The sequence below is a fragment of the Littorina saxatilis genome, linkage group LG9 (genome assembly GCF_037325665.1).
Source record: "Littorina saxatilis isolate snail1 linkage group LG9, US_GU_Lsax_2.0, whole genome shotgun sequence".
NCBI lineage: Eukaryota > Metazoa > Mollusca > Gastropoda > Littorinimorpha > Littorinidae > Littorina > Littorina saxatilis.
In genome coordinates, this window is record NC_090253.1 from 3,896,498 (window position 1) to 3,923,289 (window position 26,792).

Below are 26,792 nucleotides of genomic sequence, written 5' to 3' on the forward strand. Positions count from 1 at the left end.
CAGTGCTCGCGAAAAACATAGGGGTGATAACTCTGTATTCTTGTTTTGATAGATTCGCGCAATAATTCAGCATGCTGTCAGAGAGAAACTGGCGATAGCCGTGGACCGATGATTATCAGAATGCAGTAAGACATGATTGATTGATTGGTTGATTGATTGATAAATATTGTTTAATGTCTCTTCCGAATGTTAACGCTGTTGGAGACCGCTGCAATTTGTTAATGTTACCTTTTTCAGTTCAGTTCACGTACTAACGTTCATGCTTAAAACTATTACAATCAGGTCTTATCTCTGTAAAAAGAAGGTTCTAAAACTTTCACTTTCACATTTTGTACTTCAAATCTGGTTAAAAATCTTGATCTCTTTTAAAAAGTTAAAAATCTTGTCACATGTACGTAGATGCATGATGCTGACAATGGTTATTGAGATAGAAAATGATCCGCCACACTGACGAAAGGAGCATATATATTACACCACATGCAGGTAGCCTCCATTTTCCAATCCCCATCTGCTGTCATTGGTTTAAAAAATGTTTTATTAAATCAAACATGATACAATAACACAACGATAAACAATAGGGACACGAACTCAAGCGAACGCTTATATTACGCGCCCTACGTAGTTGGAAAATAACACAAATATGACGTCGGACATAACATTACTAATAAATTGTGGAACTATCTAGATCAAAAGCATAGTTAAAGCAAACCAGAAAGAATAAGAAAAAGCTAGCAGGAGGAAGAGGGGAGGGGGGGGTGGAGGGGGAGGGGGGTGGAGGGGGAGGGGGGGTGGAGGGGGGGTGGAGGGGGGGGGGGAGGAAAGAACGGTAGATACATATGAAAGATGAAGGTGGTTAGCGCATATAAAAAAAAAAGAATATACGTACTACATTATACATTGCAATCCAGTGGCAGATAAGCAGCAGTTCGCTAAATATATAGTTGAAGAATGCAAATAAAATAAGGCTGCCATAAGGGAAGTATCATCATTAATACGAATATCACCAATAAGGCTGCTGTGCATGAGTTGCATGCCTGTGGAGTCTTCAGCAGACCTAGATTAACGTCAGCAAGATTAACGTCAGCAAGATTAACGTCAGCAAAAGAACACCATGAAACCTGAGACAATAAAACGGCATTATTGCCGACGTTTGATCTGCATCAGCATTCACCAAGAAAGCTAATAGAAACAGAAAAGTGTGCATGCGTTGTTGTTGTTGTTGTTGTTGTTGTTGTTGGTTTGTTGTTTATTTACTAGTCATATAAACTGTTTCTTTTGTTATTGCTTTTTTAAAATATTTTACCACGGCCACTTAGGTTTTATTTCTACTTCTTCTTGCTTATATGGAACATGTATCTGTTTCACATGGAAACTAAGCCGACCTTCACCTTATCTTAAATCGCCAGGGGTGAAAGTTCAGACAGTCGAGAAAATGTCAAGGTCACTTGAAAGAGAGTACATGTACTTTCAGTGTTTAAGAACACTCTACATGTAACCCCGAGCACCCCATCCCTGACCTAAACCGGATACTAATCGGATACACAGAGGATTCTCAAGGTAAACGACTATACTTTTCGCTGACCTGTGGCCACTCAAGCTGTTGCGACGGCTTGCGGACAGAACTATATGTGTACAGTACAAGAATGAGTTACATAAATTATACCGGCGTGCGATACACAGTGACAGTCAGGAATTTTAAGAGACACACACAGACACGCACTCAGATTTTCTCTCTCTTTCTCTCTCTCTCTCTCTCTCTCTCTCTCTCTCTCTCTCTCTTTCTCTCTCTCTCTCTCTCTCTCTCTCTCTCTCTCTCTCTCTCTCTCTCTCTCTCTCTCTCTCTCTCTCTCTCCCCCCCCCCCCATCGTCTGTACATGTGTGTGGGTGGGTTGGTTTTTGTTTTACTCACATTTACAATTTGCATAGACATACTGATAATACTGTGATAAATGACACTACTCGCTTCGTATTACATTTGCCTCCAAAACTAAGACCTTACCAATCTCTGTACTTTACTTTGTCTGGCTGTCTCTGTTTGGACCCTCACACATTCCCCATCCCAACCCCCGCCTTTGCAAGCCAATTAATCAAAGTGGGCCCAATTAGAACACACGTGTTACCTCACGTTGGGAAGGTAGCATATATACTGACGTCAATCAATAAATGCTGACATGTATATATCCCATGGTGGTGGTGGTGGTGTTTTTTTGGGTGGGGTGATGTGGTGGTGATTTGGGATGGCTACTAAAGACGTTATGGTCAAGTTCGATCAATACATAATATGAGCACTGATGGGATACTTGTGAAACAGACAGACAGACATCATAGGTCGTACCATGCCATATTATTTGTGTAAAACAGGAACGCGAAAAGTTGGAGCCAAGGGGGGGGGGGGGGGGGGGGGGTCGAGATGGTAAAAGTTATTATGCGGAGTTCACTTCATTTATCCTGGAATGCGTATCGACAGAAGGTTTAAACACTAGAGAAGGCGGGGACGGGAGGGGGGTGGAGAGAGATAGAGGGACAGAGACAGACAGAGAGATAGACAGACAGACACAGACACAGACAGACAGAGAGAGAGGGAGATTTCACAGTTCACAACGGTTTGCACAAGAACATCCAAACGGACACACACAAACAAACAAGAAACCAAAATCAAAAACAAGTTACAAACAAACACACATACCAACATTTAGGGAAAGATCAAAAACACAGGTACACCTGGGGGAGAAGAACTCAATACCAGACTGGGAGTGCGTACAGGCGAAGTGTTCAGACAGCGACATGACGCAGCAACCCTGCAACGTCCCAGTGACTGTAACACTGACTGGACACTTAAAGGTGACTAATATTTCCTGACCAGCTGGCATGCCGGTAGGAGATAGCAAAAATTGCTGACTACGCGAAAATGATATTCGTGTACAGTCATCTCAGGCGAATCTGCGTCTTGTTCGAGTCGCGGAAGTTTTCCTCTACTACATGTATGGTTTAAAGGCACACTTCTTCTCGTGAAAACCGTTCAGCACATGCACTTTCTTTCTTTATTTGGTGTTTAACGTCGTTTTCAACCACGAAGGTTATATCGCGACGGGGATAATCAATTGTTTCTTGTTCACAAAAGCACTAACCAAAAATTTGCTCCAGGGGCTTGCAACGTAGTACAATATTATCACCTTACTGGGAGAATGCAAGTTTCCAGTACAAAGGACTTAAAGGCACAGTAAGCCTCCCGTAAACCATCACAGATACGGTCAGGCTTTTACACACAGTACAAACACCCTTTCATTTAAACACTCACCGATTGAGAACATCCCAGGTGCCCTCCGTAAAGAGCGAACAATTTTCAAAGAATTTATTTTTGCGTGGTTTATCTTACCCCTGAGCCATCGTGAACCCGTGTGATCCAGTTTCCCTTTTTCACAATGTAGTCGTCAGTTAGTTATTTGAATGCGACTCGATGTGAGCTTATTTACAGTAGCACGTTTTTATGCACGAAACAAACGGCTGTGGTTCACAAGAACTCTAGCGATGGCTTTTGACTGTTGAGAGGAACGGCGATATGCATGATAAACCGTCGTCTGCTACGACCCTTGCGTGACCCTGCTTCCGGGTTTTCTTTTTTCAAACTTTCACAACTTCGAATTGTACTGATCTTGTCTTGATGAAAAAAGAATTCTTTTATGATAAAAGAATGTTTGTGTAACAAGCTGTCAATTTATTATTTAGATTTTAAAAGTTAGGTCTAGCGCAAAAACGCACCATGGTCCAAAAACATTTTGATAATCATCGATTCACGGCTATCGCCAGTTTACATCGATAGAATGAGACCCGAAGGGAAGTATAACTCATGTTTGACCTGAGTTCAGGATGGGTCCAAAAAGTGTTCGAGACAATCTGCAAAGTTAATTCTTTAAAAAATTGCTCGCTCTTTACGTAGGGCACCTAGGATGTTCCCGTTTGGTGAGCGTTCAAATGGAAGGGTGTTTGTACTGTGTGTAAAAGCCTGACAGTATCTGTGATGGTTTACGGGAGGCTTACTGTCCGGGCGTGATTTCCGGTATCATAACAGCCGTCCAACACCAAAACGAGGCGCCATTGTTGTAGAAGACCAAGTCCACGAAAATAAATTCTTTGAAAATTTCTCACGCTCGACAGAAAGCAGCCAGGATGTTCCCGTTCGGTGAGCGTTCAAATGGAAGTATGCTTGTACTGTATGTAGACGCTCGGGGAGCTCTGTGATAGTTTACGGGAGGCTTACTGTGCCTTTAACATTTCTTACATGTGTTTCCAACTTGATAAAGAGACCAACGCACTAACAGTGCTTTGGGACAATTTTGTCACACACGAAAGTTCGTTGTCACGATAACGATGAACTCTTGCCACCGGCAAGCTGTCGCTGCCCACTGCCCCACAACGCCATACCATGCACCAGGATTAAAATAACTGAGGTAAACCGTCACATAGTGAAACCAAGACTGATGTGGCGCGCGGCCCAAAAACGGCGAGCAAGCGAAAATAAGAAATGGAAACTACGAAGTCGATGAACCCTTTTATCGATACTAGGGTCGGATGGTGCAATATGTATGTGTGCGTTTCTTAGCGTGCACAGCGATTCCTAAAAAACTAACCGACTGGTATTTTATGAAACCTTGCATGTGAGATCTTCCTGACAATATCCCGACATTTGTTATATCTTTTCAATAAATGTACTTTATGACGTCATAATCCAGCATTTAGTGAAAGTTAAGGCGGCACTTTGACGACCTCATTTTCAACCCGCCAAATTGATTGAAATTATAGTCTTGCAATATTTGGCTCAATCAGGACGGTGGGATTGCATTTCAGCGTGGAAGCTTAAAAAATAATCAATTAGTTAGCTCATTAAAGTTGTCATTAAAATCTATTTTTATCTCAAATTTTTAATAATGATTGCATTGCATTTCTTATCTTTACCTGAAAAATATCCGAAAATATATAGATATGTTATGTTTACTCTAAACGTGTGCTCAGAATGAAAAAAACCATCGGTTTATGCAATTTGGTTCTTATGTTGGCATGCTTCGCCAACCCAGCTCGACCCGTTTCGGTTTACGAGTTTCAGTTAGCCAGGTTTTAGCAGTCTCGACGATGACTGATCCTAGTTACAGTGTCGTTCTTTTTTCCTTTTAGTTAGACTGATTAAATGTTTTAATATCGCTTGACGCGACTTGTTTTGTTTTTCTCTTGTCTTTTGCATTCGTTCCTTGAATTTGTGTGTATAACTCCACTTTATCCTGCTATTCCGACAAGCCCAATTTGACACAGTCTTCGACAATATTTTTCATTTCCTTGATATGGGGTCACAATATGGTGTTAAACTATAGCAAGTTTTCGTTTTCGTTATACACTTTCCTGATGAAACCAAGCCCCACATCTCCTGTCTGTGCTAACATTTTCACTTTCTGGAGGACAGAAATGTAACATGATCTTCAGACATCCGTGGTAGCAACAGCTCGGAAGAACAAGAAGAATGATGTTTTGAACTTAAATACAACATGCGTTTTGCAATAAAAGAAGGTGGGACTCTCTCTCTCTCTCTCTATCTCTCTCTCTCTCTCTCTCTCTCTCTCTCTCTCTCTCTCTCTCTCTCTCTCTCTCAAGGTCACGTGCGTATGGAAATTTTTCAACGTCCTCGAATGACTGGGTCTACAATGTATAATGTAGCTAGCGTTGGTCTTGGTTTCTGGTGCAAGCTACGGAGGCGGCTGTATCTATTCACTCGGTGCAGACTTTTCAAGGTTACTGACTAGTACAGGGGTGGAAAGCCCGTGCAAGGGGAACATGCCCTCAACTTTCAATTTCCTTATTTGTCCCAATGGCCGGTGGAAAACTACGCACCGCGAAGAGACCAGGGCGACAGGAAGATAGAAAAGACTAAAGCTGATAACAGAAGCTATGCAACTCATAACTAATTTACTTGTGTCCCAGAAAATCCCCAGAAAGGTCATACTACGGCCAGGCTATCAAAATTAAACCAAGTCTTTGTTTGTTTGTTTGTTTGTTTGCTTAACGCCCAGCCGACCACGAAGGGCCATATCAGGGTGGTGCTGCTTTGACATATAACGTGCGCCACACACAAGACAGAAGTCGCAGTACAGGCTTCATGTCTCACCCAGTCACATTATTCTGACACCGGACCAACCAGTCCTAGCACTAACCCCATAATGCCAGACGCCAGGCGGAGCAGCCACTAGATTGCCAATTTTAAAGTCTTAGGTATGACCCGGCCGGGGTTCGAACCCACGACCTTCCGATCACGGGGCGGACGCCTTACCACTAGGCCAACCGTGCCGGTTTCAACTAAGTCAAAGAAAAGAGAATCAACACGAATCTTCTTCTTCTTCTTCTTCTGCGTTCGTGGGCTGAACCAACACGAATCAAATCTGAGCTAATTAGAATACCATGCGCATACCAGCAATTCCTAAAACCATGTACCGGCAAATACTTTTGTTAAAATACCAAAAATAAAACTGATCTGCAACAGATCAGTCAGTCATGAATACCTTTTCATACTTTGTTTGACGAATTTGCTTCCGTAAAACTATGTTGTATTTGTTTGTTTGTTTGTTTGTTTGTTTATTTGTTGCTTAACGTCCAGCCGACTACGCAGAGCCATATCAGGACGAGGAAGGGGGGGATGAAGGGGGCCACTTGTCAAGCGATTCCTGTTTACAAATGCACTAACCCATTACTTGTGTCCCAGCAGGCTTTAGTAAAACTAAATTAATACCTACTGGAAGATTACCAGTTTCCAGTATGTTAAAATAGGCTTAACCTATCTACTGCTGGACTTACATCAGAACACTAACAGATTAAACTAAACATGAATCGCGAGACAAGCGGCAAGAGAAGAGATTTTTGGAAAAAATACAGGTGAATGAGCAAGAAGGCAGAAAAAAGAAAAGAATTCATGAAGAAAAGGAGAGCATGACAGGAAAGAGGAACCAAAAATCTACCTAACAGCAAACTAGAAAGCTCCTGCGGTTCCAAAAACAGGAGGGGCCTTTAATTTCATAACCGCAGTGCCCCACTGCGGGATTGTATTTGTTGTACTAACTGGATTTGGTCGCTGTCAAATTGGGTGACCTTTGTTTTGCATGAGAGCCAGAATTCGCATACTGCTAGGGGTGTTGCAGGTAGCTCTGTTTCCTCCTTGGGGATGAAGCTACCAGGGGAAGGGATTGTGTTGGAGGTGCGGGTAGAGGGGTAGCCCTCCCGGTGCTCCCCCTTGGACCTCCCTAGTCTAGGACCCTGGGTCTTCGCGAGGTGGCCATTGTGGCGTAATCCCTCCGGACTAGCATAACGTTTCCCTATCCCAAGACCGACCGTGCGTGGTCTATGACCACATCCTCTACGAGGTGACCCTATCAACTAGGCAGCGCAAGCCCCAAGGCGAAACACGGCAGATCTAGAGGAGAGAACCTCGATAAAAAATTTGAGCTGCCATGAAGACGGAGCATGTTGGCTGAGGACAGCGGGCAGACCTTCTGTGCCGACACCCATCTACAGGAGAAAACCAGGCATGCACGCATCAAACCCAACATGGCCATGGCATACTGCTAGAGAAATTTTGCCGGGGTTGAAAAAGGCCTCGAGCGATCATAGGCTTAACTCTGTCAGAGACTGTATAGTGCACATATATACTCTACAGCCTCGGACTCTGTGTATCCAATAGGCCTACCTTTGACCCCAAAACTAGAACGACAGACATAGACATGTGCGGACAAAAAACCCAATATACAAACTTCGTCCAAATGCGATACGGGTTTAAAAACTGCCTGGCACAATCACTGGCTAATCTCGTCTGTATCAAGAACCTGGAAACTCTGACGACAGACACGGGCACGTGTGACAAAAAAATGACGTGATTTGTCAAATCCGTCGTACCTCTCTCTCCCTCTCTCTCTCTCTATCTCACTCACTCTCTCTTTCTCTCTCTCACACACACACACGCACACGAAGCCTTTTAGCAGATAGTACATGTATTAGATCCATCCCTTGGATCCACCATCCTTTGGGTCAATTTACCTTCAGTTCATCATCTCTGACTCAGTTTTAGCCTTGAAATAGCATCCCTCGGATGTATTTCTCCTTGAATGCATCATCCTTGGGTCCGTTTACCTTCATTAAGTCATTTCTTGGACTCATTTACCCTTGGGTTATCATCTCCTTGATTCATTTACCCGTGGACCCACCATCCCTTGCCTTTGGTCCATCATCATTGGATCCACATTTACCCGTGGACCCACCATCCCTTGCCTTTGGTCCATCATCATTGGATCCACATTTACCGTCAAATCATCATCTTTTTATATTTAGTCCAGTTTTGACGGCATATTTTAACATCGAGGGGGAATCGAGACGAGGGTCGTGGTGTATGTGTGTCTGTCTGTCTGTGCGTGTGTGTGTGTGTGTGTGTGTGTGTGTGTGTGTGTGTGTGTGTGTAGAGCGATTCAGACTAAACTACTGGACCGATCTTTATGAAATTTGACATGAGAGTTCCTGGGTATGAAATCCCCGAACGTTTTTTTCATTTTTTGGATAAATGTCTTTGATGACGTCATATCCGGCTTTTCGTGAAAGTTGAGGCGGCACTGTCACGCCCTCATTTTTCAACCAAATTGGTTGAAATTTTGGTCAAGTAATCTTCGACGAAGCCCGGACTTCGGTATTGCATTTCAGCTTGGTGGCTTAAAAATTAATTCATGACTTTGGTCATTAAAAAAATTGTAAAAAAAAATGTTTTTTATAAAACGATCCAAATTTACGTTTGTCTTATTTTCCATCATTTGCTGATTCCAAAAACATATAAATATGTTATATTCGGATTAAAAACAAGCTCTGAAAATTAAATATATAAAAATTATTATCAAATTTTTTTTTTCGAAATCAATTTAAAAACACTTTCATCTTATTCCTTGTCGGTTCCTGATTCCAAAAATATATAGATATGATATGTTTGGATTAAAAACACGCTCAGAAAGTTAAAACGAAGAGAGGTACAGAAAAGCGTGCTATCCTTCTCAGCGCAACGAATACCCCGCTCTTCTTGTCAATTCCACGGGCACTGCCTTTGCCACGGGCGGTGGAGTGACGATGCAACGAGTATACGGGCTTGCTGCGTTGCGTTGCGTTCAGTTTCATTCTGTGAGTTCGACAGCTACTTGACTAAATATTGTATTTTCGCCTTACGCGACTTGTTACATTTAGTCAAGTTTTGACTAAATGTTTTAACGTAGAGGGGGGAATCGAGACGAGGGTGTGGTGTATGTGTGTGTGTGTGTGTAGAGCGATTTAGAGAAAACTACTAGACCGATCTTCATGAAATTTTACATGGGAGTTCCTGGGTATGATATCCCCAGACGTTTTTTTCATTTTTTTTTATAAATGTCTTTGATGACGTCATATCCGGCTTTTCGTGAAAGTTGAGGCGGCACTGTCACGCTCTCATTTTTAAACCAAATTGGTTGACATTTTGGTCAAGTAATCTTCGACGACGCCCGGACTTTGGTATTGCATTTCAGCTTGGAGGCTTACAAATTAATTAATGAGTTTGCTCATTAAAGTTGTCATTAAAATCGATTTTTCGCAAACAGATTTAAAATTGATTGCATCGTATTCTTTATGACATTCTGAATCTAAAAATATATACATATGTCATGTTTACTCTTAAAATGTGATCACAATTAACGAAAATAGATTAATTAGTCTTGCGATTAAAATGTAGGAAATCGATCCAAAAAAGATTTCATCTTATTGTTTATCATTTCCTGATTCCAAAAACATATAGATATGTTGTATTCAAAACAAGCTCAAAAAGATAGCGCTTTCCTGCTTAGCACAATACGCTACCGCGCTATTCTGGCGTGTGCATATCACTGCGTTTTGCACGTGGGAGGTGAGCGATTTCCTTCTCGCGGGGATTGACGAAGCTGTACTGTCTTGGTGAAAAAAATACAGTGCGTTCAGTTTCATCCCGTGAGTTCGACAGCTTGACTAAATGTAGTAATTTCGCCTTACGCGACTTGTTTAATTATTAACCCTTGAACAAACAGCCATCCCTTGGATTTATTTACCCTTGAATCCAACGTACCCTGCATCACCTTCGATTCATCATATCTTGGATCCAACGTACCCTGCATCACCTTCGATTCATCATATCTTGGATCCATGAAACAGTCTCTTCCCTGTGAATTGCTTAATAAAAAATGGTATATCTATCCCCCTTCTTACCGGCACGGTGGCCTAGTGGTAAGGCGTCCGCCCTGTGATCGGGAGGTCGTGGGTTCGAACCCCGGCCGGGTCATACCTAAGACTTTAAAATTGGCAATATAGTGGTTGCTCCGCCTGGCATCTGGCATTATGGGGTTAGTGCTAGGACTGGTTGGTCCTGTGTCAGAATAATGTGACTGGGTGAGACATGAAGCCTGTGCTGCGACTTCTGTCTTGTGTGTGGCGCACGTTATATGTCAAAGCAGCACCGCCCTGATATGGCCCTTCGTGGTCGGCTGGGCGTTAAGCAAACAAACAAACAAACAAACAAACAAACAAACAAACAATCCCCCTTCTTGCTCGATGATACGACCGTAAGCAACCTCTGCCTCCACAGTAAACAGAAAAATGTCTCTGCACATGCTAGATGTTTGTTGTTAACAAATAAGGTATACATAAGATCTGATTGCAAAGAGACATTAAACTGCAAAACACAGTAACGGAAAATTGTCTTGAAAAGGCCTGAGCAGATGCATGGGAAGTAAGAGGTAAATGAAACATTGTGAAACATCAGCACGACATTGACTTCCCAGAAGACATTTTTTGTTTTTTGTTTTTAAATGGTCAACAAAGTACGCAGTGTGGTTTATTGACTGACAAGGGTGAAACTAAAGTCACCTTCGATGTGTCCTCATACGATCTCTAACTATATTCAACACTGTCTTCCAGCGGAATTGAACCAAACCAAAATGACTGCAATTTTAAAAAAACTTTCTTTCACACGTGCAGGCTGTGACAGGCTATGGGCGACCTTGAACTTCCTTCCAAGGTGAATGGAAATAAACATACAACCCTGATGGTGCATCCATATCTTGTTGTTGATCTTATGGTTTTTGTTTATTTGTTTGTTAGCTCGTTTTATTTTTGCTTTTTTGGGTCTTGAATATTGATAGTTGTAGTTTGTTTTGGGACGAGGCAAAAATAAGCATAAAGGAGGCTACTTCTGTTCATAAGTTTTCTACTTAGTTACGATGTGTTTTTTGTTTGTTTGTGTGTTTTGTTTTCTTTTGTTGCTTTATTAAGATCACTGTTTGCTGTGCCAGCGTGCACTCTCACTGTGCATGTGTGTGAATGTGTGATTTAACTGTGTATTTTGTTAGCTTAAAACGCCCTATGGGCCTAAAGCCAAAATAAAACCTTGAAAATCTTGAAACCTTGGTATCATCCTAATCCCCACCCTCACCCCCTGCATGCCTCTTTCCTTTTAACCAATTATTGTTCATACTGCATACACAACTACATATATATATATATATTCAAAACAGAAAACCTTTGTGCATGAGTGTAATACTAATAGTTGAAGTATAAGCGCTGCAACTATTGAAACTTAAATAGAGATGAGAGTTTGCAATGGCAAAAAAGGAAGGAATATTTTTCAAAATTAGAAGAATAAAATGTCAAGATTTCTGTAGATTTTCTTAACCCTTCATGAAGAGAAAACAGGCAATGATTCGTGCATGACCATAGCGCTGTTCACTGATTGAATAAAACTGTTCGAAATTTTCATACTAAACTGGATACCAGTTGAAGCTAAAATGGAGAAATTCCTCCGAAAGGTGGAAAAATCTCATCTGTGTTTAAAAACGAAACCTTCACTTGCAACAATGCAAGTGAAATACTAACTTTATTACCACATGGACAGACACACATGCTGCAGCCAGTCTCTTTTCTGACCAAGAAAACAGCGAGCATAAATAAGTACAAAACATTAAGGGAAAACATTAAGACCCACCAATGAACACATGCATTTCCAAATTACTGTAGCCAACCAGCCAACAAATCAACAAAAAGCCAACTACTGAACTAGGAAACAAATTCGATCTCTCCATTCACTGAGAAGTGTTGATCCTGACAAACCAATGCTACTCTTTTGCTAGCTACCAAATGAAAAATGATTAAAAACATTTAATATCACTGGTCTGGCTGCATACATGTATTTTTGTATCGGTCAAAATGCACCTGTAGACTTTCAATAGACTAAAATACAGAAACTCAATGCAATACTGTCCTTCGCGAGAAACAACAAAAATTTTGCAAAAAATGCAGTCGGATCAGCAGTTTGACCTGAAGCACCTGTGCAAGGGTACACATTTGCCAAAATAGCCATACATGTTCATGTCTTTGACAATACTTGGCAGTTCTTGATGTCACCTTTCCCCCATCGTGAAAAAGTTTGTCAATTTTGCCAAAATGATGGCAACATTTTCAGCGATTTGAAAATAAGTTTTGGCATTTTACTGATTGCCAACCCCAAAGAACATCGTTGACTATTGATTGAAAGACTGGCACTGCTCTTAGCCAGAGTAAAAAAAAAAAATCACCCATTTGCTGAGGTCATTTTTGAAACATTTATCGAAGAAATATTGAAATCATGACATCAAATGTTGAGGGATACTAGTACCTACGTAAAGCATCCACAAGCAACCCTTTAAGTGAACAAGTCGTGTCCTTTCTCTCAGCAAAACCTACAAAAGTTACCAACCAACCGACCAACCAACCAATCAACCAACCGACCAAACAAAAAGACAATGACAAACCATCCAACCAGAGATCAAAGAAAAGAAAAGATAAAGAAAAGAATGAGACAACCAACCAACCAACCAACCGACCAAACAAAAAGACAATGACAAACCATCCAACCAGAGATCAAAGAAAAGAAAAGATAAAGAAAAGAATGAGACAACCAACCAACCAATCAAAGAAAGAAGTAAAAAAGTAAAGAGAAACAAGAGGCGAAGCCTTCAAGGCTCACGTAAGAAATCGACAAACAGTAACACAAACTCAATCACTCCGTCACACACACACACACACACACACACACACACACACACACACACACACACACACACACACACACACACACACACACAGAGAGAAAGAGCATAGGTGAAACTGTGCAAGAAAGCGAGACACTAGATCTAGATCTGTCTGTTTGCATGCAGCCTACTTACAAGGACACGACTGCCAACTAGTCTCGGCGCGCTCAAAATAATAATGACCGAGACTGTCAGTACTTCCTTCGCGTGACGTCTAACCCTCTTACGTCATAATGTGACGTCTTCAAATGACGAAATGTTAAAGTTTTTACCACAGACATACACACGCACAAACAAGCACACACACACACACGCACAAACGCACAGACAGACAAAGTTACGATCGCATAGGCTACACTTACGTGAGCCAAAGAATGAGACAACCAACCAACCAACCAACCAACCAACCAATCAAAGAAAGAAGTAAAGAGAAAAAAACAATGAGACAAATATAATCACAGTGGAACCCCCCTTTTAAGACCTCCGAAATGTGATAAAATAGGGTCTTTAAAGGGATATAAATATACAGAGATTATGAACTAAAAATCTAAATAAAAACATGGTCTTAATAGGATGAGTGTTGAATTTGCGGAGGGGGGCGGGGGAGGTGTGTCTTAAAACAAGGGTTCCACTGTTAAACTGACCAGCCCCAGTCAACCAAAGAAAGAAGATCGTGTAAAGAAAGAAATAATGAGACAATTACAACTACAACAAACAAACACAACAAACACAACACTCGGCCTACCTGCCAATTCTTGGCTGGTTCCTCAAACTCATACGAGTCAAAGTCCTCCTCAGGCGCAGTGAAGATGAGATAGCCGATATAAAGTGTCACGGTCCCTCCAACCACCAGCAGAAATTTGCGTGCAATATGTCTGTTAGTGCTAGGCCCCACTGCATGAACTGTTTGTGAGCCTCGACCCTCTGCAAAGAAAGATATTATATATATAAGAAATCCTTGATAAAGTAAATGTATGTACAGTGGTGCCTGTATCGAGAGGACACCTCCCAGGTAAGGACACCGACTTATTCCATTTTCTATTTGCATGACCAAAATATACCTACCGTAACAGGCCACCTGCAATGTAGGGACATTTTTGGCAGGTCCCTAGGGTGTCCTTTCATCACAGGTACCACTGTATTGTAACTACATCTAGTACTAATCATTGTCAAAAAAGAAAAATAGGAGGAAACAAAGAAAAAAGGCACAGAGGTAGATCAAATCACAGAGACCATAGCTAAGAAACTAAGTACATCTACAATTTAGCCATACATTAAAAATAACAAAATGACACAGTCAAAAACCAGTACATTTTTATGCAGTGTTAAAATGAACACTGTCATTTAATTCATCATCAAAAAATTGTAAAGCGCTTTGAGCTGTGGAGAAGGGTTATAACTTATATATTATAAATGTTTTATTATTATTACTGTATTATCAAAATAATTAAATGACTTCCTGAACAAAAGGTGACAGCTAGAGAGTGGAACACAAGCAGATCAAACATCTATCTAACTTTGCTTCAAAACACTTGTGATGCATTTTATTTTGACCATGCATGAAAGTTGCTGAGAAGTTACTCAACATCACATTCTGTCGCATCTATATTAGTATATATATAACAAAGGTGAAATCTACTTCTATCCCTCTCCTCCTCACCCCCAGCTTCAATCACAGTTATGTAACCAGACTAAATGTTAGGGTATTTATCATCAATCACAGTTATGTAACCAGACTAAATGTTAGGGTATTTATCATCAATCACAGTTATGTAACCAGACTAAATGTTAGGGTATTTATCATTCAGTGGTCCAGTTATCAAAAAAGGAGTCGTAGACGCAGGGATTATTTTCTTAATTTATTTTAGCGTATGAAGGCTTGGGCATGGAATGAACACCCTGTAAACAAATGTACAAAACAAAACTGAAGGCTTGGGCATGGAATGAACACCCTGTAAACAAATGTACAAAACAAAACTGAAGGCTTGGGCATGGAATGAACACCCTGTAAACAAATGTACAAAACAAAACTGAAGGCTTGGGCAAGGAATGAACACCCTGTAAACAAATGAACAAAACAAAACTGAAGGCTTGGGCATGGAATGAACACCCTGTAAACAAATGTACAAAACAAAACTAAAGGCTTGGGCATGGAATGAACACCCTGTAAACAAATGTACAAAACAAAACTGAAGGCTTGGGCATGGAATGAACACCCTGTAAACAAATGTACGAAACAAAACTAAAGGCATGGGCATGGAATGAACACCCTGTTAACAAATGAACAAAACAAAACTGAAGGCTTGGGCATGGAATGAACACCCTGTAAACAAATGAACAAAACAAAACTAAAGGCTTGGGCATGGAATGAACACCCTGTTAACAAATGAACAAAACAAAACTGAAGGCTTGGGCATGGAATGAACACCCTGTAAACAAATGAACAAAACAAAACTAAAGGCTTGGGCATGGAATGAACAGCCTGTCAACAAACGAACAAAACAAAAGGCTTGGGCAAGGAATGAACACCCTGTAAACAAATGAACAAAACAAAACTAAAGGCTTGGGCATGGAATGAACAGCCTGTCAACAAACGAACAAAACAAAACTGAAGGCTTGGGCATGGAATGAACACCCTGTAAACAAATGAACAAAACAAAACTAAAGGCTTGGGCATGGAATGAACACCCTGTAAACAAATGAACAAAACAAAACTAAAGGCTTGGGCATGGAATGAACAGCCTGTCAACAAACGAACAAAACAAAACTGAAGGCTTGGGCATGGAATGAACACCCTGTAAACAAATGAACAAAACAAAACTAAAGGCTTGGGCATGGAATGAACAGCGAACAAAACAAAACTGAAGGCTTGGGCATGGAATGAACACCTTGTTAACAAATGAACAAAACAAAACTAAGTACCAAAACAAGACCAGAAAATAATTCAAATAAATAGAATGATATTTTGTTTACAATTACTCTTGAGAAACTAGCTAAAGGCAAATAAACTTAAAAATAATAAATGGAAAGCAGCAGTGCATAAATTATTAAATAGTTCAGATTATTTCAGACTCTAAAGTCTAACCTTATGCTAATCAGCTTCACTCTGTACCAAATTCTGACACTGATGTATGCTGCTGTTTCTTTCAAATAATTGTTACTGTTAGTTCTACTCTTGTGAATAAACCCATAGACTAAATACTCATCTGTTGTTCTACTGATGCGGCTGAGAGTGTGATTAACCTATGTCATTGCCATAGCCTCCAAATACCAATATCATCATAAACAACTAAAATCATAGTATTACAGAGTGTACATCTGTCTGAGAAAGAGACTGACCTGATGCATAGCGTATGGGTGTAAACCTACAAGGCACTTGTGGGATTGTGCGACCAAATGCATAGTATCGAAAAGGATTGGCTCCTCCAGACCTTGGCGGCATCAATAAACATCTGCAAAAAAACCAACAATAGATGCTCAATTTATCAAAAGGCTGCATGGTGCTATTGTGTCCTTCTACTATTAGAAATTAAGTAAATATCAACTTTGTGCCAGTAAAAAACAAAATTAAGGGTGCTAAACAAGCTCAACATGTGTAGCTGTTATAATATGTTCACTTACACAACTCTTTTTATGTTACAAACGTAGTTGATCAACCTTGAAGTGATCTTTGCGATCATGTTGTAATGTTGTCAATTGTACGACTTAGACTAAATACAAAATCCCTAACTAATAACTTGCGGTTGCATTTATTAAGATACATCTTGAGGAACCTGCAAGAACTTCTGTACTAAGGGACTCCGAAAAGTTTACCTCAAGCAGCGTGAAGCCATGTTGTTGCACGATTACTGGTGTTTAGAGTTATCGCTCTTGATTCTTAAATTGCTCCGATCTCGTGTTTCAATTTTATTATCAATTTCCATTCTTCATCGCGCTATAAAAAATACAGAGCTTATATATAAACATAGGAAACATACCTAGATTAGAATGAAATATAAAAAGGATTATAATTAATACATATAAACGAAAAGAAGACACAACCGTAAATGGTAACGATCTAGTCAGATTTAGCCCGTTCGAGAGCAATCTATTTCCGGTGTGTGGAACACAAATTTCGTTGGAACTGCGAATGCGATTGTATTGACGCTTGCCGAAGTTTATAGCGAGTGCTATTTTTGCAAAAATGGCTGACAAGAAAGTCATGTTCCAGGAAGATCCTGAGGTAAACGAATTTCAACCGGAAGAGGTAGAGAACGCAACAGGGTTTAAAAAGGGAAAACATTCTCTTGACAGCGACGAAGAGGATGATGATGCCGACAAATATGATGTGATGAATGAAGACGACATAGAAGGTAAGGATGATTGGCCAGTGAATGATGATTCCTCCTAGCTAATGGTTTTAAGTGAGAGCGAGAAAGAGAGTATTGTGGCGTTTGTGTGGTTTGAATAACTTCCAAATGCTGCGTGTTTGTGTGTCACTGTGTGTTGTGTATGTGTGTGTGTGTGTGTGTGTGTGTACCCGTGTGTCACTGTGTGTGTGTGTGTGTGTGTGTGAGAGAGAGAGAGAGAGAGAGAGAGAGAGAGAGAGAGAGAGAGAGAGAGAGAGAGAGAGCTGAGGTACTGATTGTTGCTATTCTTTTGAATTCACTCTGGATTATGAATCTTACTCTTCACTGTGGATTATGAATCTCTCTCAGTCTCACCGCTCTGAGTCTCACTTCAAAAATCTGCTGGACATACAAAAACTTATGACTCAGGGATGTCGTTAGGCGTCGGATATCGGACATAGACCGATTAAAAGGCTCAAATGTCCGATTCACATAGCTGCATGGCGGTCAGATGTCCTATCGTTTTCAACTGAGCGCGGTCATTGTCCGTTTGTGTCAAAAACAGAAGAAAACACGGCGAGCATCATTCTTGAAAATGACAGTGCCAATGACAGTGTCGCCGCTGAAACTGACACAACCACGGAAAGAGAAGTTTTGTCTTTTGTACGGGACATGGTGTTGGCCCAGCAGGAAATTCGCCGAAATGGTCTTTTAACTATCTATGGCTGACCCTGTTTGGTTTGTTATAGACCTTGACAGCAAAAAGACTCCTGCTTTGTCAAATCTGTGTTGAAACAGACTTTTTTTTTCTCATCATGCAGTTTGTGAGACAATATAAAAAAAAAAGAGTGCTGAAGGTTTTGGTAGCTTTTTAGACTATGTTTGTTTCCTTTTGTGTGTGTCCTATTTGGAACTAAATTAATAAAACAATGTATGCAAAAATGTTCGGTGTATATATATATATACTATACTAGATGAATACCAGCTTCGCCGGGAAGAAGTAGAGCCGAATAGCCGGGTGTACGCCGGCACATTGTACGCGATTGACGCCACACGAAGGAAGGGAGATAAACGCGCAAAACACTGGAGAAGATAAGGAAGAGTTACTGGGAATGGATGTACAGAAAAACCAAAATCGGTTGAGCGCTGCGCGCTGAGAGCACGTGTTGGAAATTTTCATCGACCAGATTGTGTCCGGGGTCTACCTGAATATGCCCACCAAATTTGAAGCAGATCCATCGAGAACTTTGGCCGTGCATCGCGAAGTGACACAGACAGACACACACACACACACAAGCCGTATATAGATATATATATAGATGTGTGTGTGTTAAAGCATGTGTGTGTGTGCACATGATTTTGGAGCCATTCCATTGACAGTGTTTTGCACAAAATTATGACGTGCTATTGAAATTTCTGAAAGCCGTCAAATGTCCTATTGATTCTGAAGAGCTCAGGACATTTGTCCTATAGGTGTGAATTTGTAAGAACATCCCTGAGATTGACTGAGTCACTTTATTTGTACGATATTTGATATTGAGTAAATACGACTTTGAGCATGTTAATATGATTGACCTGCAATCAAATTTGATAATGAGATGGGACGCGAAAAAAGCTGTGACTGTGAGGCTTATGGATACTAATCCAGTCCCTTACCACTACAACTACTTATTCACAAACTCACTAGAAGGCTCTGACCGTGACAGTATTTTCTTGTTTTCAAAACTCATATAAAAGAAAGAAAGGTAGAGTCTAGTCAGTGACTGTTGAAAAGTAATTACCTATATTGTCAACAAGTTGCAGATAGACTGGCTGGTACAACTACAATTATGTCTGAGGGCTTGAGTTGAAAGATTTGCAAGACAGTGATACTGATAGACTGTACATTAATTCATGTCTGTGAGCTTGAGTTGAAAGAGTTGCTAGGAAAAAAATTTGCATTGTCATGTGTGTCACCACTGGACACTGCTTAAAAAACAAATTCTGGATGTTTGTTGAAGTGTTGTCATTATTTTCTTTTTTGCTAGGTCAGGAAGAACCGACAATTGATTATGATGATGACATTCAGATTACACCATTCAACATGAAGGATGAACTGGAAGAAGGACATTTTGATAAAGATGGCAACTTCATTTTTGACAAGACCAAGGTTGGTTGCTTACATAACTTGAACATTTTATTTTGAAGTGTGTGTCTTACCCCTTGTTCAGATTTGTTGCCTTTGTTTACTGAGATTATATGAAGTATATACACATACACACACACACACGAGTCAGGAATCCAAAATGGCTAATTACTTTGCCTTAAAATTAAGGAAAAATCTGTAAAAAGAAGAATTTGGGAGCAAAATGTAAACGGGTAATTTTTGATGGACCGCCCTCACCTGTAAATTATGTACGGTAATATATCTTGAAATAATGCATTTAACTTTCTAATTCTATACAATTATTTTATTCGAACAAAAAGAGAACACGTACAACATTTACCAGGTTTGGTACATTCTTAATCCATTTTTTGACAGCTTGTTGCGGCCTTCTTCAGGATGGTAAAACATTTTTAATTTTCATTTTATTTTATTCTACAACTTGTTACAATTATTTCATGAACTGCTCCCAGAACATCAAGGACCACTGGATCGACAACATCAACTGGGTGCGCATCAAGGAGTCGGAACGCCAGAAAGCTCAGCAGATGATCCAGGCCCGAGAAGACGCTCAGGAGATGGAGACCCCTCCAGTGGACCGAGTCGCCATCTTCAAGGAGATGATGGAACTCCTTCAGCCTCAGGAGACCGTCGCCAAGGCTTTGCGGCGTTTGGGCAAAAGCAAAGGGAAGCCACTCACCACAGCTCAGAGGTGGAAAGCCAAGCGTCAAAAAACTGAAAGCGGAGCTGCAAGTGGAGGGCCCGAGGCGGAGAAGGTCGAACAGGACAAGCAGACGATGCTCCGCTTAACGGAAATGGCCGACAGTTTGGTTCAGGAGGGTATGATGGAGATTTACGAAGCGACGCGCGAGAAGGTCGCGGTCATGCTCAAACAGGAGGAAGGGAAGAAGTTCGCCATTCCAGACGATGTTGATGAAGACGATGCCCTCGATATGTTTGCGGACAATTTTGACAAGACGGAGGGGAAGAAATCGGGTGGCAGCGGGGATGCAGCGGCAGATAATGGCAAAGGTGATCCGAGTTCTTCAACCGCTGAAGTGTCAGGTGTGATTTTGGTTCATCTCTCTCTCTCGCTCTCTCTCCCTCTCCCTTTCTTGCTCTTCCAGTTTCTGTCTTAATTATGCTGTTATACTGTTTTGTTGATTTTGTGTAAAGATGACACTTGTCACTTCATTTCTTAAATCTTCCTCTCTTTTAATAATAATAATAATAATAATAATGGTGATTTCTATAGCGCTTTCGAACACACAAAGCGCTTTACAAAAGCAATAACAACATCATTACCAGAATGACGCCATTGACGGAATAGAACACAATCATAAACACTTTACAACAAAAACCAAAAACAAAACATAAATGTTACAAAAATCCAGAGGCTCTTACAGGAACGAACTCCCAGTACACACAACAATTATAATGCACACACACACACACACACACACACACCCACACATGTCCACACGCACACACACACACACACACACACACACACACACACACACACACACACACACAGTAAACATTGTTCATCCGAAAGTGCACATTCACAGGGTCGCGACAACTACATCATCATAGAATGTTTCTCTGAAGAGGTGAGTCTTGAGATTTGCTTTGAAAGAAGGCAGAGATGGACTGAGACGTAGAGACAAAGGGAGTTTGTTCCAGATATGATCAGCTGCGACTGAAAGACAGCGGCCACCATGATCGTCCCTCTGATACTTAGGAGCTTTGACAAATTTATTTTGGGAGGCAGAGCGGACAACCCTTTCAGGATTGTTTTTCTGCACTAGATCGGACAGGTACTGTGGAGCCGTGCCCGCGGCAATTTGATAGAATATGCAGCAGATCTTGTATTTAATTCTTTGTTCGACTGGAAGCCAATGTAGCTGTTTGAGTAGAGGCGTGACGCTTTGTTTCATAGGTGTTCGAAACACAAGTCTAGCGGCAGCGTTCTGGACTAGTTGCAGGGGCTTGGTGACAGATTTGGGACATTCGGCAAGCAGTGAATTACAGTAGTCTAATCTAGAGAGTATGCCGGAACAGACTAGTCTTTTGGTTGCGTCTTCAGTAAGGTACTGTCGAATGGAACCTATACGCCGGATCTCCATTCGCGCTGCTTGGACTACATGCTGTTTCATGCTAAGATCTTTGTCAAAAAAGACTCCGAGATCACGGGATGTATCCGAGAACTTGATGTCAATATTGTTCAAAGAGATGGCCTGTGGGAGTTCTGAAATAGACTTAGCATGGGTAGGGGTGGAGTATGAAAAACGCATGGCTTCAGTTTTGTCGTCATTTAGTTTGAGTTTGTTCTCTTCCATCCATGCCCCGACATCTCTCACACACTCCTGTAGCGACAGAACCAAATCTGGGTACTTGTCATGTGATGCGGAATGATTGATCTGCGTATCATCTGCGAAGATTTCGTGTAGCACACAATGGTTGTGGGATGAGAGATGTGAGGCAAGCTGTCGGAGAACAAGTTTTTCGAGAATTTTCGATAGAAAAGGAAGGTTTGAGACGGGTCTATAGTTTTTCAACTCGTTGGAATTGAGAGAAGCTTTCTTCAGCAGATTTATTTTCAGATTTTAGGGAAGTCTTAAAAGACGTAACAGTGGGTGTTCCACTGTACTTTGCCTTCTCAAGCTAATGCTACTGTATTTTCTTGCTGCAGGCACAGCAAGAGAAAATGCGGAAGATGAGGTTCGGTGGGAGTACAAAGAAGAAGACAGCGACACCTCCCCAATCCTCGGCCCCCACACCACAACACAGATGATGGCGTGGAAAGACGACGGCAAGTTCAAGACAGGAGTTCTTTGCCGCAGGGTGGGCACGCAGGCACAGTTTTACTCTTCAAACAGGGTGGATTTTGACCTGTACATCTGATGTGTTGGGTGCTGCAAGTGCGAGTTCTTTCACACTCAGGCAGTTTTACTCTTCCAGCAGGGTGGATTTTGACTTGTTCATCTGACGTGTAGGTGCTGCAGGGGTGGGTGTACTCCTGTGAAACGTTTTGCTGAACTGCCAGATATGACGCATTCTGGTAATCCATGGTGCGCGGATCTGAAGTGCTGAAGAGAGTTTGTCTGGATGTTAAAAAAAGGAGAATTAGTTCTTTTTGCACTGACGGTTGATTGTGAAAATGGTAGAACAAGGAGAGAGAGGTGAGCGGAGAGAGAGTATGGATTTGGGGATGTTTGGGTACCAGGGTCTGAAGAATTACTATAGGGAAGGGGGGATCATTCTAACGAGGAAGAAACACACATATGGTTGTCAGGCCTTGTGGCAATTGTTTATAAATTGTTACTTTGTAATGTAAGTAGAACTTTACTTCTGCAATCTAGCTGAGAGCATATAATTATATATATACTCATAGGAACAAGTTAGGGACCACTTACGTAAACAAACACAGCTTCCAAACCACCAAACAAAATTGAATCAAATTTGTAACATGTTTAATTCATTATCTCTGCGATCCTTTTCCAAAATATGGTGACATTTCATTCACGCATTACGTGTGAACAAGCTCTGAAACAACATGGGGGTCGAAAACAAAATTTGCAAGTTCCGAACAGTTCAGTAATGGGTGTGTCCGCCGCGTTTTGCGATGCCTTCTGCAGTCCTGTTCCGCATCGAGTTTACCAGCTTCCTGCAGAAGGACTGAGGAATGGCCTGCGATTCGATTTGCAGGAACTGAAGCAGTTGCTGCAGGTTCCTTGGGGGTGGGTGGTTGTTCCTCACTCGCCTGTCCAGCTCATCCCACAGGTGCTCGATGGGGTTGAAATCAGGGCTGCAGGCCGGCCAGTTCATCCTGGTGACACCAGCCTGCTGGATGAAGTTGTTGACCAGCCTCGCTCTGTGAGGTGTTGCGTTATCGTTCTGGAACACAGCCTGCACACCAATCTGGTGTAGAGCAGGTAGAACCAAAGGGGCGACAATCTCATCTCTGTAGCGCTGGCCCGTCAGGTTGCCAACAATGTGGTAGAGAGGGCCCACACCATGATGGAGCCCCCGCCGAAGGCCACCCTCTCCTGCACCAGACTGTTGTTGTACCACTCCACACACGAGCCCGACCATCATGATGGTGCAGATTAAAGCGGGACTCATCGCTGAACAGCACATCGGCCCATTGCTGGCGTGTCCACCTGGCATGGTTGTGACAGAACGCCAAACGAACCTGGCGATGAGCTGCTGTCAGTCGTGGTCGTACAGCTGGACAACGTGATTGCAGGCCAACTTCGTGCAGGCGTTTGCGGATGGTTTTCGTGCTGACGTTGGTGTTTGTTGCCACCCTCAGCTGGCCCCTGATGATGTTTGCAGTGGTGCCTCGCTGCTGCAGAGCTTGTCTTCTGATGAAGCGATCTTCACGCTGTGTTGTCTTCTTAGGGCGTCCTGACCTGGGCCTCTCCAGAACGCTGTTGGTGGCCTGGAACTTCTGATGCAGCCTGACCACGACAGAATGGGACACTCCAAGTCGTCTGCCCACTTCTCGCTTGCTTACGCCGTCTTGCAGCCATGCGATGGCCCGGGCTTTGTTGAAGGTGGTCACCTTTCGTCTGGGAGGCATAGTGAGAAGATGGTGGCTAGCGGAAAATCGCGGGGCTATAAAGCCTAGCTGGTGACAACAGTTCACTCTCAACACATCCCCCCTGCTCGTGCATAACCAATTTTTCATCTTTCCCGCCCAGGCTTGCCCACGTGCCAGTGTAAAAATGGTCCACTTTTTGCAGTTTGGCAGTTTCTGTCTCGTGCCCTAGCCAGGCCTCTGTGGATCCCAAGCAAGTTTCCTGCTAACACAGCATTGCTCACCCACTGGTGTGTACGGCCTGACAGCCATTTGGTTTTATAAACTTAGGAACAAGGAGTTTGGCACAGATGAAGTCAGCTGGGTTTTTCAAGGGCAGTCCCTAACTTTTTCCTTTGAGTGCATTTCCCCATTGCAGGCTCTTGTTAGTTCTGAATTTCAGCTGCAAAATGTCATTACAGTTTACGTGTAGTTATTTGACAGGAGTTGGTGCACTTGTACCCTTGTTTTCTGCTACTGTTCCCTTCTGTGTCTGTTGGTAGCAGTATTTGTAGTTTAGGTAAAAGGACTTATAATGATAAGGATTAATAATGAAATGACAACAGAACAGGCAATGGTGAGCATCCATAGTAGTTCCTCTGAAGAAAAAAGTGTTTGTATAAGATATATGTGCTTCCGTGCAGTGTGTGTGTGTGTGTGCATGTTTACAGAATACAGAATACAGAATCTGTAATTGCCCAAGGTCGGGAATTTGTGTATGTGTGTGCATGTTTACAGAATACAGAATACAGAATCTTTAATTGCCCAAGGTTGGGAATTTGTGTATGTGTGTGCATGTTTACAGAATACAGAATACAGAATCTTTAATTGCCCAAGGTTGGGAATTTATGTATGTGTGTGCATGTTTACAGAATACAGAATCTGTAATTGCCCAAGGTCGGGAATTTGTGTATGTGTGTGCACATGAGTGGGGGTGCATACATGCTTGTGTTGAGACTTTTCAAATAAGGTTCAGAGATTACAACAGTATTTGATAGTGACTTCTAATGGTGACAGCATCTTTCTGTAATCACTGTGATTAGTGATGTTTTACAGGTACCGTATTTGACGGACTACAAGCCGTGACTTTTTTTTTTTTAAATCGCATTGCGGCTTCTAAAAAGATGCGGCAAAAACGTTACCTAAACTTGAATAGCATTCACCTAATGGAAGTCGCCGCGGATTTTCATTTCGCTCGATTAGCGATTACCGGTACTTTATTAGCTCTCTACTCAAGACTCTGCGCTTTTCTCTTTTTTTCGCGAATCTTGTTTGTCAACAAGTTTTTTTGTATCTCGCGATAGTTGGAGGAGGTAAATTTAATGTATAAATTTATCAATCTTCAAAAATGTAGCTGAAAGGGAAGAATACAGGAGAACAAGATCATCCCATACTCTTGACATGTATCTCTTAGTCTTAAACGTGTGTTGTACTTTTAGGGATTCTGCAGTATATCAGTTTTTCCACTTTTCATGCAGACGTAGGGGACTGGATGGTTAGTAGACGGGCGCAGTGACCTAGTGGATAACACATCGGCCTCCTAATCGGAAGGTTGTCAGTTCAAATCCCGGCTGTGGCAGCCTGGTGGGATAAGGGTGGAGATTTTTTCCAATCTCCCAGGTCAACTTCTGTGCAGACCTGCTAGTGCCTTATCCCCTTCATGTGTACACGCAAGCACAAGACCAAGTGCACACAGAAAAGATCCTGTAACCCATGTCAGAGTTCGGTAGGTTAGGCCAAAAAAAAAATAGGTCTGTTTACGGTAACCCGACCGACCCTAGTTTTTTCGCGCGACCCTAGACTTTTTTTTGGCATTATAGAAACAAGAAAATACCAAGCATGCTTCCCTCGAAACCAGCGTATGGCTGCCTTAATGGTGGGGTGAAAACAGTCATACACGTAATAACCCACTTGTGCAAAGTCATGAGTGAATATGGGAGTTTCAGCCCATGAATGAAGAAGAAGAAGGATGGTTAGTACATTGTGTGTACAAACAGTTGTGTTAATGAAATGTATTACAGTAACCTGGCCCTGCTCAATGCGCTACTGAAAGTTGAAACTGCGGATCGCTTTTGTCGCATGTATCCTCATTTCTGCAAGTGTGCCACTGCAATTATTGAAGTAAAAAACAAATATCACAAAAACTGGGTTTGTCCTTTGCATGATTGAAAGTAAAAATGATTGACCCGTTGACCTTGGTTTTAAATCCAGGGATCTACTTGTTGCTCTTTTGGTATCTGAAATGCAGCCATTTTATTTTGAAGTCCTAAATGTGACCCTCCACCATGAAATGAGTCGCATGTCACCTCGCGCGGTTCTGCGCTAGGCTTAATATAAGTCCGGGGAGTGTCTGGTAACAGTGTGAGGGTCACCTTAATCACATGCATATAACTCAAACAGTTTTCGCTCTTTTCTAAAACGGGTTTCACCACTGGATAGAGCATAAAAAACTCTTTAGGAAAATGTAAAAATATGAAGATCATGCAAAGGTGACATGTGACTCATTCCGTGGTGGAGGGTCACAAATAAGCTTTCTCTGTATCAAATGGTCCTGAGAGTGTTATAATTGAGGGTACGCTCACCAATAACTCCAAATAGCAACAGTGACT

General features: G+C 41.7%; 2 protein-coding genes across 6 annotated transcripts in view; one reads left to right on the forward strand and one right to left on the reverse strand.

Annotated features, from left to right (window-relative positions):
• LOC138975106 (phosphatidylserine decarboxylase proenzyme, mitochondrial-like) overlaps positions 1 to 16,986 on the reverse strand; it is an 86,544-nt gene extending 69,558 nt beyond the window's left edge. The window contains exons 1-3 of one of the 2 annotated variants that reach the window (XM_070347762.1): positions 16,941 to 16,986; positions 16,467 to 16,579; positions 13,873 to 14,051 (exon numbers count right to left, since the gene is read on the reverse strand). In XM_070347762.1, the coding sequence (XP_070203863.1) occupies positions 13,873 to 14,051; positions 16,467 to 16,579; positions 16,941 to 16,960 (312 nt within the window). In that variant the 5' untranslated portion in view covers positions 16,961 to 16,986. Of the gene's footprint in view, positions 1 to 13,872; positions 14,052 to 16,466; positions 16,580 to 16,940 lie in introns of those variants that run through there. The other variant, XM_070347761.1, reaches the window with a different exon arrangement.
• Positions 16,987 to 17,213: 227 nt separating this feature from the next.
• LOC138975087 (CD2 antigen cytoplasmic tail-binding protein 2 homolog) lies at positions 17,214 to 26,327 on the forward strand. 4 transcript variants are annotated; one of them, XR_011458504.1, is made up of 6 exons: positions 17,214 to 17,479; positions 19,483 to 19,604; positions 20,072 to 20,663; positions 22,294 to 25,020; positions 25,081 to 25,239; positions 25,497 to 26,327. XR_011458504.1 is itself a non-coding variant. In XM_070347735.1 (4 exons), the coding sequence occupies exons 1-4, from the start codon at positions 17,311 to 17,313 to the stop codon at positions 22,503 to 22,505; spliced, it is 1,095 nt and encodes a 364-aa protein (XP_070203836.1). In that variant the 5' UTR covers positions 17,214 to 17,310; the 3' UTR covers positions 22,506 to 26,327. The 4 variants fall into 4 exon arrangements, 1 of the variants encoding a protein (XP_070203836.1); XR_011458505.1 differs by having other exon boundaries at positions 22,294 to 24,886; XR_011458503.1 differs by having other exon boundaries at positions 22,294 to 25,239.
• Positions 26,328 to 26,792: the final 465 nt, after the last annotated feature.

What these genes read in the sequence shown, in the direction of transcription:
- LOC138975087 (XM_070347735.1), top strand. Translation starts at nt 17,311, where the DNA reads ATGGCTGACAAGAAAGTCATGTTCCAGGAAGATCCTGAGGTAAACGAA. An exon ending in GAATGAAGACGACATAGAAG is followed by an intron (nt 17,480 to 19,482) that starts GTAAGGATGATT and finishes CTTTTTTGCTAG; the next exon opens with GTCAGGAAGAACCGACAATT. An exon ending in TCATTTTTGACAAGACCAAG is followed by an intron (nt 19,605 to 20,071) that starts GTTGGTTGCTTA and finishes AACTGCTCCCAG; the next exon opens with AACATCAAGGACCACTGGAT.